The sequence below is a fragment of the Bos javanicus genome, chromosome 10 (assembly GCF_032452875.1).
Source record: "Bos javanicus breed banteng chromosome 10, ARS-OSU_banteng_1.0, whole genome shotgun sequence".
NCBI classification, from domain to species: Eukaryota; Metazoa; Chordata; class Mammalia; order Artiodactyla; family Bovidae; genus Bos; species Bos javanicus.
In genome coordinates this window covers 99,971,315-99,983,442 of record NC_083877.1, presented here as the reverse complement: position 1 = coordinate 99,983,442, position 12,128 = coordinate 99,971,315, and the positions used below count along the sequence as shown (strand labels likewise).

The window sequence follows — 12,128 nt, the reverse complement described above, 5'->3', positions numbered from 1 at the left end:
CTCTGGTTAAAAGACAGAGTGGCAGATTGGATTAAAAAAAAAAAAAAAGAATCTCCAATATACTGCCTACAGAAGACTCACTTCAGGGCAAAAAACACAAAGAGTGAAAAATGTGAAGGAAAGGAAAAAGATATTTTATGCAAATTGGAAACAGCAAGAAAGTGGAGATAGCAATACTCATATCAGACAAAATAAACTTTAAAACAAAGGCCATAAAGAAAAAGAAGGACACCATATAGTAATAAATCAATATAAGAGGAGAATATTGCATTTGTTAGCATATACGTACCCAACATGTGCACATGTGCATGTATGGTAAGCTTCAGATGTGTCTGACCCTTTGCAACCCTATGGACTGTAACCTGCCAGGCTCCTCTGTCCATAGGATTTCTCCACACAAGAACACTGGAGTGGGTTGCCATGCCCTCCTCCAGGGGATTCTCCCAACCTAGAAATAGAACCCACATAGGTGGGTTCTTTACCACTAGTACCCAATATAGGAACATCTACATATATAGAACAAATACAGACATGAAGGGAGACATTTACAGTAATGCAATAATAGTAGGCTTTAACACTCCACTGACATCAGTGGACAAATCATCCAGACAAAAACTACCAAGGCAACAGAAGTTCTGAATTACACAATAGATCAGTTGGACTTAATTGATATCCAATTAAGGAAAAAAAAAGGCTGGAATACCCTTTCATTCCAATTGCACTTGAAACATTATCTGGGATGGATCACATACTAGGTCAAAAAACAAGCCTTAGCAATTTTAAGATACTAGAAATTATTTCAAGCATCCTTTCTGACCACAACAGTATAAAACTGGGAATAAGCCATAGAACAAAAAACTGGAAAAGAACAACCACTTGGAGACTAAATAGTGTGAGTGAGTGAAAGTCGTTCAGTAGTGTCTGACTCTTTATGACCCCATGGACTCTACGGTCCATGGCGTTAGTTCCCCAGGCCAGAATACTGGAGTGGGTAGCCTTTCCCTTCTCCAGGGGATCCTCCCAACCCAGGGATCGAACCCAGGTCTCCCACGTTGCAGGTGGATTCTTTATCAGCTGAGTGAGCCAGCAGGGCAGCCCCAGGCTGGTAGATCCCGAGACTAAATAGCATGCTATTAAAAAATAGATGGGTTGATGATGAAATCAAAGAAGAAATCATAGAGTTAGGTAGACACATGCAAAAGTGAAAATACAACTTTACAAATCTATGGATGTAGCAGAAACAGTTTTAGTAGGGAGATTTATAGTGATAGAGGCCTTCCTCCAGAAACAAGAAAAATTTCAAGCAACCTAACCTACCACCTACAAGAATTAGAAAGAGAAGAACAAGCAAAACCCAGAGTAAGCAGAAGGAAGGAAACAATAAAGACCAAATAGGAAATAAATAGAGAATATTTTTTAAGAGAAAAGATCAATAAAACCAAGAGCTGATATTTTGAAAAGATGAACAAATTGACAAACCTCTGGTCAGACTCACCAAGAAGAAAAGAGAAAGGACCCAACCAAACAAAATAAGAAATGAAAAAGAGGAAAAAATAACTGATACCACAGAAATACAAAAAAATGTTGTTACAGCATACTGTGAACATTTATATGCCAACAAACTGGACAACATAGAAGAAATGGATAGATTTCTAGTGGCATAACTGTGATAATTGAGTCAAGAAGAAACAAAACTTGAACAGACCAATCACTAGAAGTGAGATATAATCTGTAAAAGTTTGTTATAGTTTCATTCAAAATGTTACTAATTTTCATTGGTAATTTTGGTCTTTGTTCAGGTTATTTGGAAGTATAATTCTTAACTTTCAAACAATGGGTATTTTTTACTACTTGTTGCAGTTTTTTAACATTAGAGTCTGGAAAAGACTGAATTTGCATAATCTGAAGTGTCACTCTTAAGTTAAAAGACTATAAATATGGTGTATACATATGTCAGTATACTATATATATATATATAGATAGATAGATAGATAGATGTCCCCTTTTATCAGGGTAGAAATCATCTATCTAAAATAACTGATTAGAAAAAATTAATGTCATTACATTGTCTTAAAAATAAAGGATTCTATTAACACTTGTCATTTTAAGTATTAACAGTATTTCTAGTTTGTAGATAAGAATTCTTTGCTACAGAGCATACAGTTATAAACCTATATTTATCTTTCTTCCTTAAAATGAAATTATTATTTTAACCAACATTTTTTCATATATTCTAACATTTTAAAGCACACATTAGCTAACTACTCTTTTATTTTAATTAAATGTTACAGAATATGGAGCCTGGTTGATCATGCACTAATAGCAAGGTGTAATATGGAAGAGCCAATTCGTTGTGCAGCTGTAAACGTAGATGGGATCCACCTTGCCCTTGGAATGAAGGATGGCTCATTCACTGTACTTAGAGTAAGGTATGTGTTAGGGAAGAAACTGGAACACAAGCTTCTGTTAAGTGAGATGGAGTCTGTAATGCCTACATTTACCCACTTTTCCCTCTCCCTTATTAATATATTTTTCAGATATTAGTTTCATGAAATATAAAAAAATATGTTTATAAAAATGGCTTTGTCAGAAAATTAACTCAAACTTTGGTTTTGAAGATTAAGACTGCTTAGTAAATTAATGAATAAAATTTTGAGACAAGTTTGGGTCTTGATTTCTATTTCTTGGTAGTATTGATTTTCAGTAATGATCTTCTGCCATAGAATAGGGAGAAGGAGACCTTGAAACAGTTAAAGATGAGTGAATAGTTTTGTTGCTGTTTGCAGCTTTATGCTTTGGAAAAAAGTGCCTGCATCTCCTCCTTCACTTGGATAGTTAGAAAGTTTAAAGAAATTGTTAAAGCAGTTAACATCTTGTGTTGAATATCTATAGATATGGTGCAGTCAGTTGACTTCTATACAGTCATTTAAAAATTTGCTGTTGAGCCACACGTGTTCATGAGAGTAAGTATTTATAATATTTTTCATATCTAGTTTACTGAATAATGGGACCGTCCACCCAGTTGCCCAGTCCAGAAACCATTCTCTTTTGTCTCTCATGTCTAATTAATCACAGAATTCTGACTAACCTACCTCCTTAAGTAGCTCTCAAATTAATCTGCTTCCTTTCATTTTCACCATTGTACTCTTGTACTGACCTCTGCTACTTCCTAACTTCTTTCTGGTGGATTGGTGAAATAGCATCTCATCTGGTCTCCCTATCTCCTGCTTCCTCAGGTTCCTTTCCCACTCTCCATTTAGAGTGACGCCTTTTCAAACATGTTTGTTTGCATTCCTCCTCTCTCTAAAGGATGATAAAAGCACTGCACTATCCCTAAGATGACGTTTATAATTCTTGACAAAGCCTATTGTGCCCATCTCTCCAGCCTGTTTATTTCTACTTCAGTGTCTTTCTTTTAACATGTATAAAATATCTTTCACTTCCTCAGATACTAATTCATCAAGCTTTTATACTTCTGAGCTTCTATAGATATGACTATTCTGGGGTGGGTTTCTATAATGAGATATGCTGAGATTTTTCTCTTAATTTTTTTTTATTATGATAAAATATACATAATATATAATTTGCCATTTAAACATTTTTAGGAGTAAAATTTAGTTTCTTTAAGTACATTTGCATTGTTTCCCAACCAGGAATTTAAAATGCATGTAAAACACCTAAGAATTTCTATCAAAAAGCTGCTATGCATTAAAAATAGTGATGGTTATTTTTTCATTTATACATTTACTTACCCTTTCATTATTGTCTGAAAGAAACTAGGTGAATAATTTCTTATCTCTAATAAGTATTTTAGCAACTCAAAAATATATGCCTCATGGCTTGTGCACTTTCAGTTCTCCAACCAGGGATGGAACTCCTGGCCATGGCAGTGAAAGCCTAGAATCCTAACCACTGGGCCACCAGGGAACTATTCTGGCAAAAGCCTCTATAGTCCATGTTCTTGAATAAGTCAAAAAACTAGGCTTTATCATTGATACCTCTCTAACTATCATTTCTAATCCAGTAACCATATCTTGTTGATTTTTCTTACCTTATGAGTTTTCTAGGAGCATTTTGATAAAGGTTTGTGAATAAGATTAGAATTATAATATCTTTAATATATACTATATATTATATATATACCAGTAAGGATTACTATTGTATGTTTCAAATCATTTCACTTCTTTCTGAACTCTGAGCCACCACCATCTATAGTAGACTTCTAATTGGTCTTAATCCTGCTGTTTGTACTGTTCAGTCGCTAAATCGTGTCCAACTCTTTGTGACCCCATGGACTGCAGCATGTCAAGGCTCCTCTGTCCTCCACTGTCTCCTGGAGTTTGCTCAGATTCATATCCATTAAGTTGGTGGTGCTATCTAACCATCTCATTCTCTTCTGCCCTTTTCCTTTTGTCTTCAGCCTTTTCCAGCATCAAGGTCTTTTCCAATGAGTCAGCTCTTCACATCAGGTGGCCAGAGTATTAGAGCTTCAGCTTCATCGTCAGTCCTTCCAATGAATATTCAGGGTTGATCTCCTTTAGGATGGACTGGTTTGATCTCCTTGCAGTGCAAAGGACTCTCAAGAATCTTCTCCAGCACCACAGTTAGAAAGCATCAATTCTTCAGTGCTCAGCCTTCTTTACGGTCTAATTTCCATCCATACATGACTATTGGAGAAAACTTAGCTTTGACTTTATGGGCCTTTGTTGGCAAAATGATGTCTCAGCTTTTTAATGTGCTGTCAAGGTTTTTCGTAACTTTCTTCCAAGGAGCAGTCGTCTTTTAATTTTGTGGCTGCAGTCACCATCTGTGATTTATGTAATCACGTTAAGTAGTGGTAAAGAACCCACCTGCCAATGCGGGACACACAAGAGATGAGGGTTCAGTCCCTGAGTTGGGAAGATCTGTGGGAGAAGGGCTTGGCCACCCACTCTAGTATTCTTGTGTAGAGAATCCCATGGACAGAGGAGCCTGGCAGGTTCCAGTCCATGGGTCACAAAGAGTCAGACATGACTGAAGTGACTTAGCACGGTAACATAATACATACTATAAAACCAATCAGAATCTCTTTTTTCATCACTGTTGGTTTTGTGTGTGTGTGTGTGTGTGTGTGTGTGTGTGCATGCGCGTGTGCTTGAGTGTTGGTTGGTTGGCAGGGGCGTAGTGGTAGAAAGCAGGAGACAACCTGAGATATCCACACATTTCTCTCATTAACTGGGCAAGATAAATCTCTCGAACAAAAGCTTTAAAAAAAGACAAAATAACTCTGAAGAACTTTCCATGAGCAATTTAACTAATGTTTGTGGTTGATATTGGAATGATCGTATCTTTAATAAATAATATACAAAAAATAGAAGCTATCAAATTGTGCTTTAGATGTTTTCTTAAAAATCTTACTCCATACAGATTTAGATGAATGGATTAGTGGGTGGATGGGTGGATGGAAGTGAAAGTTGCTCAGTTGTGTCTGACTCTTTGTGACCCCATGGTCTATACAGTCCATGGAATTCTCCAGGCCAGAATACTGGAGTGGGTAGCCTTTCCCTCTTCCACGGGATCTTCCCAACACAGGGGTCGAACCCAGGTCTCCCGCATTGCAGGTGGATTCTTTACCAGCTGAGCCACGAACTGTGGTGTTGGAGAAGACTCTTGAGATTCCCTTGGACTGCAGGGAGATCCAACCAGTCCGTCCTAAAGGAAATCAGTCCTGAATATTCATTGGAAGGACTGATGCTGAAGCTGAAACTCCAATACTTTGGCCACCTGATGCGAAGAACTGACTCATTTGAAAAGATCCTGATGCTGGGAAAGACTGAAGGCAGGAGGAGAAGGGGATGACAGAGGATGAGATGGTTGGATGGAATCACCAACTCAATGGAAATGAGTTTGAGTAGACTCTAGGAGTTGGTGACGGACAGGGAACCCCAGCATGCTGCAGTCTATGGGGTCGCAAAGGGTCAGACATGACTGAGTGACTGAACTGAACTGGGTGGATAGATGGATGAATGGGTATGGAGAAAGGGAGATAAGATGCAAGAATTTAATTAGAACTTAAAGGAAGAAGTCACTGGAAAGGTACAGGTAGCTAAAAATACATTCATTTATGCTTAGGAAGAGGGCCTTGCAAGTTGCAGAGTGTAAGGCAAGAGTGATGTTGACAAGGAAAGCTTTTTTTAAAAAGTTTTTTTTTTTCACTTCATTTGTTTTGTTTTGTTCTTACTCCCTTTTATAGTTAAGAAGATGATTTTAATCTCTTGTTTTATACGATTAACACCAGGATGAAGCCCAGGTTCCTTGGTAACATATTAGACCCGTTACACACTGTCTTCAGTGTGTCTCTTTAACCCCATCAGGTCGTTACTTTTCCCACTTACCTTGTTTCCACATTGTATTATCTGTGCTATGCTAAGTTGCTTTCCGTTTTGTCCTACTCTTTGCAACCCTGTGTGGACTGTAGCCTGCCAGGCTCTTCTCTCTATGGGATTCTGCAGGCAAGAATACTGAAATAGGTGGCCATGCCCTCCTCCAGGGGATCTTCCCAACCCAGGGATCAAACCCGCGTCTCTTACATCTCCTGCATTGGCAGGGGGTTCTTTGCCACTAGCGCTACCTGGGCAGCTCTGTTCTTCATGTGTGCCGTGTACTTGGCATTGCTCGTTCTGTGTGCTCTTTCTGGAAAACCTTCACTCCTCTTTTTTAATTAGCCAGCCCCTCAGGCTTTAGGCTCAAATAGGTATCACTCTTCCTTACTCCCTTCCTGCCTGTAGTCTGAACCCTTTTTCAGTGTTTCTTACAGAACTTCATGCATAACCTTCCGAGCACTCACTGCATTTTCTTAGCTATGAAGTATAATTACTTTGTCTCCATCTCTCACAGAAGATGAGTTCATATTCATATCCCATGAGTCTAAAACAAAGTTAAATACTTAGTGTTTCTGAAAGAAATATGAATTTTATTACTTTGAATTGTCTATTCGGGAACTGTAAAAATTGGGAAATAGCCATTTAAACTTCTATTCTTGGAATTATCTATTGGGAGCATTTCAGATGGGTAATGCAAAATTTATTTGGAAAAAACTCTGTGGCAACAGTTGGAAATAAGACCCTCGCCTCCCCCTGCCCCTCCCTTGCCTCCCCCTCTTCTCTGCCTCTCCACCACCTCCATGTGCTTTCAAACTCAGCAGTATTCAGCTGCTGATCCATTTTTATGGCCACTACCAATACCTGTATTATTCTGGAGAGTCAGTTATAAGCCATCATTAAAAAAAATGTTTAACACTGCTGACTGAAATGATCGCTAATTGGGAAGAATTGTGTTCTATTCAAAGAGGTCAGAGAGGTTGAACTAAAAATAACATGGTAGCTATATACAGATATATATTCAAGTATATTACTGAAATCAATGTCTCCTTTATTTCCTGGGTATAATTTTGTACATTTGGTTCATTACAAAAATTTAATTTGAATATCATGGTGTTTATAATTAAGTATTTTTTTTATAAGCTCAGTACTTGTAAGAAGCTTCATCATAAAAATCCCATGGCTTGATTTCTATTTTTGTATTACTTTGGAAATTTAATATGAATCTCTGAACTACTTAAAATTAAGTAATTTAGGAACTGAACTTTAGCATTTTTCTCTACTTCTAGCATGTATTGTCCTCATATATTTCTGTTCAGCAAAATTGTTCCTGAATTAACACTACTTGTATCATTTGTATTTATTTTATGGTTTATAAATACTTGATACAGTCATTTTAGACACATTGGAAAACTGAACTAATTCTGTAGTGACGTTTTCCCCCATGGTCTCTCTTGTTTTTCTTTATAGAGATATGACAGAAGTTGTGCATATTAAAGATCGGAAGGAGGCAATTCATGAGTTAAAGTACTCACCAGACGGAGCTTACCTTGCCGTCGGCTGCAACGACAGCTCAGTCGATGTTTATGGGGTTGCTCAGCGCTACAAGAAGCTCGGGGAGTGTGTTGGGTCACTTAGTTTCATCACTCACCTAGACTGGTCCTCAGACAGCAGGTATTTACAGACGAATGATGGGAACGGTAAAAGACTTCTCTACAGGATGCCAGGTAAAAACCCTGCAAATTTTATACAATTTGTAGATTTTTAGTTCCTTTAAAATATCTTAGATTTTGCTGGAGGCAGAGTGTCAGTTACATTTGAGTATAGGACATCAAAGAAAATCTGAGCTAATATTGGAGGCATTGTGATCTCTTCTACAAGTCTGCCTTATCATTTGAAATCCTTTGGTTCTTAATTAAAACTTCGTTTGGAGGATCTAAGACATACTTATTTTATGTTGAATCCCATGCCGTACGAGTAGCATATGGTGAAGTCCTAGTATGTATTAGAAAGTCAAAATGTCACTTTTAATGGATGCAGCTAATTAACTAAATATAATGGGTATAAATGTCTGACTATAAATTGTTTTGTCTTCTGTTATCATCTCAAACTTTGCAAATATTAATAATGTAGCTAACAAACTAATTTTGAAAAACAGACTTTTCATGAAAGCTTTAAAAAGAGAAGAATAAAGACAGAATCATCAAAATATCTCTCAGTACTTTAGTATGATGCTTAATGAATTAGTAACTATATTGCAGTACTTTATTTAATAAGACTAGCTGCATAATTAATATATCACTCAGTTTTTGTTAACAGTCTGTATCTTACGAAGACTGACCAATCCTGAAGTCATGTTGCCTAATGTAAATGTATTACTTGTCATTCATCCTTCTTTTATGATCCTTTCAATTATCTTTTTTTTCCTCAACTATGTATCTTCTTAGGTTTCTTTTTTAATACATGATTTGCTACTTTCTTATAACTTTTACTTTTCCTTCGAAGTTACCCCATTGTGACTAATCTATAGCATGACTTTAATATAGTTCAGTTTTATTGTCCACATGGGTGACCCTGCTAAGCTACATCATCATCAGAGCTATATTTCTTTGAATCAGTATAATATTGGTAGTGGCTTTTTTTTTTTTTTTTAAATTTTATCCTTGCACTTAATTTTCTCTTTTCCTTACTGTAGTCACTTACCTATTCATGTATTCTCCTTTAACTGGATTGGAAAGATCCTTAAATTTTGGAATTTACCATGTTATCAGTATAACTTATGCTTGAGTAAAAATTAAAGGAAGTAACTTCTTAAATTAATACTAATTAATTAAATTTATTTTTAGGAGGAAAAGAAGTGGCAAGTAAAGAAGAAATAAAAGGTGTTCATTGGGCTTCATGGACATGCGTTTCAGGCCTTGAAGTAAATGGAATTTGGCCCAAGTATTCAGATATTAATGATATAAACTCAGTAGATGGGAATTATATTGGCCAAGTTTTAGTTACAGCTGATGACTATGGAATTGTAAAATTATTTCGATATCCTTGCTTAAGAAAAGGTATCTTTTCTTTCAAAATAGTATTAATTCACCTCTCTCTTACAAAAGACCTTTATGTTCTTTTTTTTTTTTTCAACTACAATTTTATTTTATTTTTAAACTTTACAAAATTGTATTAGTTTTGCCAAATATCAAAATGAATCCTGTATACCTGTGACCTTTAGGTTCTTACAGAAAATTAGTCTTGAGATAAATAAGAGGGTTTATACTCTTTAAAATATGTGTAGTGACTCTCTGGTGAAAGATATCATGAAAGTGAACAGAAATAGCTACAATATTTTGGCAATTAAGAAATTATTGTCATGTTATTACTTTTATCTTTGGATATGAAGTTTTTATTAGAAAGTTTTTTTTGTTGTTTTTTTTTTATTTAAATTTATTTATTGTAACTGGAGGCTAATTACTTTACAATATTGTATTGGTTCTGCCATACATCAACATGAATCCGCCACGGGCATACGTGTATTCCCCATCCTGAACCCTCTTCCCACCTCCCTCCCTGTATCATCCCTCCAGGTCATCCCAGTGCACCAGCCCCAAGCATCCTGTATCCTGCATCGAACCTGGACTGGTGATTCTTTTCTTATATGATATTATACATGTTCCCATGCCATTCCCCCGAATCATCCGACCCTCGCCCTCTCCCACAGAGCCCAAACAACTGTTCTATACATCTGTGTCTCTTTTGCTGTCTCGCATACAGGGTTATTGTTACCATCTTTCTAAATTCCATATATATGCGTTAGTGTACTGTCTTGGTGTTTTTCTTTCTGGCTTACTTCACTCTGTATAGTAGGCTCCAGTTTCATCCACCTCATTAGAACTGATTCAAATGTATTCTTTTTAATGGCTGGGTAATACTCCGTTGTGTATATGTACCACAGCTTTCTTTATCCATTCGTCTGCTGATGGATGTCTAGGTTACTTCCATGTCCTGGCTATTATAAACAGTGCTGCGATGAACATTGGGGTACATGTGTCTCTTTCAGTTCTGATTTCCTCGGTGTGTATGCCCAGCAGTGGGATTGCTGGGTCATAAGGCAGTTCTATTTCCAGTTTTTTAAGGAATCTCCACACTGTTCTCCATAATGGCTGTACTAGAAAGTTATTTTTTAATTCATATATTATAAATGGGCTAATACTTTACCTCTTTCTTTTTAAAGTTATTTTTTCTTTCTACTTCCAGAATTATTTCATATAGTCAGAATATACAATGATAGTTATACTTTTCTTATGACTTGTTATCTTTACTCATTTAACTTGCTGAACGTATATCTCTTATGAGACATTTTTCTGACATTTTCTTAAGAATTCTGATGAAGTAGCCAGCTGTCTAAGCTTAAGTTACAGTTTGGAGTCTATTGGTTTGTTTGTTGGTTTTTGAGAAAGTGTTTTTGCTTAAACCCTTAACATATATTGTTCTGATATTTATTTTTCATTACTGGCAGTGGAAGAAAATTAAGGGGTCTTATCACTGGTTATTTTCTACATATTTTATGTATGACCTCTTTTTCTTGGGTGTCTTTTAAAATGATATTAATCGATCTGTTAATAGACATGAGGATAATTACATGAAATACTCTATTATTCATTTGTTCCATGCCTTGTTCCAGAAAGTATTTGAGTCAGCTTATGGCAAGTCTCTCAGCACTAAAATAATTATGTAAGTAAAGAATTCATACCAAGGGAAATAGAAATACCATGTTAAAGTCAGATAAAGAAATTGACAGTAGTCAAACATCAAAACTGAATCTGAGCTTCCTGAAACCAAAAATAAAGTAAAGCACAGAATAATTTTCACTGTAGCTATTTAAAAAAAATAAAACCATGCTACTCAGAGAAAGCCAAGTTTCTTCTCAGATTTAGTTTTCTAAGACCTCTCTCCTATAGTATGGGGCCTTATATTAGGTACAGTTGAATATATTCTTAAGAGTATCAACATCTATAGCAGATACAGTCATAATTTTCACCTGGATGTTAATAAAAGTGGTTGGAAAAATGTTAAAATGGAATTTAGTAAAAGGTAATTTTGGAAACAGCAGAAATAGTTTTATTCAAATAGTTTAGGTAGTCCACTGATATTAAGGTTAAGGGCCCACATTTCCCAGAAGTCTAGATCGGTATTTGTTGTGCCTCTGCAGTCAAGTGTGAGCTCCAGATCCTGCCAGCTGTTTCATCTTGCCCATTTCTGCCTGCCAGTGTCAGCTTCCCAGATGCCTGTGAAAGTGCCTCCATGAATAATGCTGAGGATGTTAAAGGCTAGCTAAATCTCTAGCAATTGAAGTAACCTATTTCTGGATTCTACCACATAGCCAGGACATGAGAGTCACCGGGCACAAGTTTTATTGTGATTCAAATGATACTTGCCTATTTAGAAGATATGAGATTTAGTAAGATTAATCATGATAATATTCGTCTTAGACATTGCTTCAACTCATTGTTTCATATAGTGACCTCTATGCAGGAAAAAATAGTACTTTAATTTTCTGAATTTTCCTAATCAAATGGATGTGATTTACTCTCAAGTTTTATCTTTTGCAACAGAGAAGATAGTATTTTTATTGCTTGATAATTTTGTTTCATTTATAAAATATGTAGTAGTTTTCTGAATTGCTGTAGGAATATTTTATCAAAGTCTTTAAGAAAAGTTAGTCTTTTCAGTTACTACTTCAAGAATATAAGTATAAATTGTTTTTCTTATTTTCTCTTT

At 35.9% G+C, this 12,128-nt stretch overlaps 1 protein-coding gene across 11 annotated transcripts in view; it reads left to right on the top strand.

The window, feature by feature from the left end:
• EML5 (EMAP like 5) overlaps positions 1-12,128 on the top strand; it is a 159,899-nt gene that overhangs the window by 56,224 nt on the left and 91,547 nt on the right. For all 11 annotated transcript variants that reach the window (XR_009738865.1, XR_009738864.1, XM_061429644.1 and 8 more), the window contains exons 8-10: positions 2,292-2,429; positions 7,830-8,086; positions 9,206-9,418. Coding sequence is in view for 9 of the 11 variants with exons in the window: in XM_061429644.1 (XP_061285628.1) it covers positions 2,292-2,429; positions 7,830-8,086; positions 9,206-9,418 (608 nt within the window). In the remaining 2 variants the exon portion in view is untranslated. The remainder of the gene's footprint in view (positions 1-2,291; positions 2,430-7,829; positions 8,087-9,205; positions 9,419-12,128) is intronic.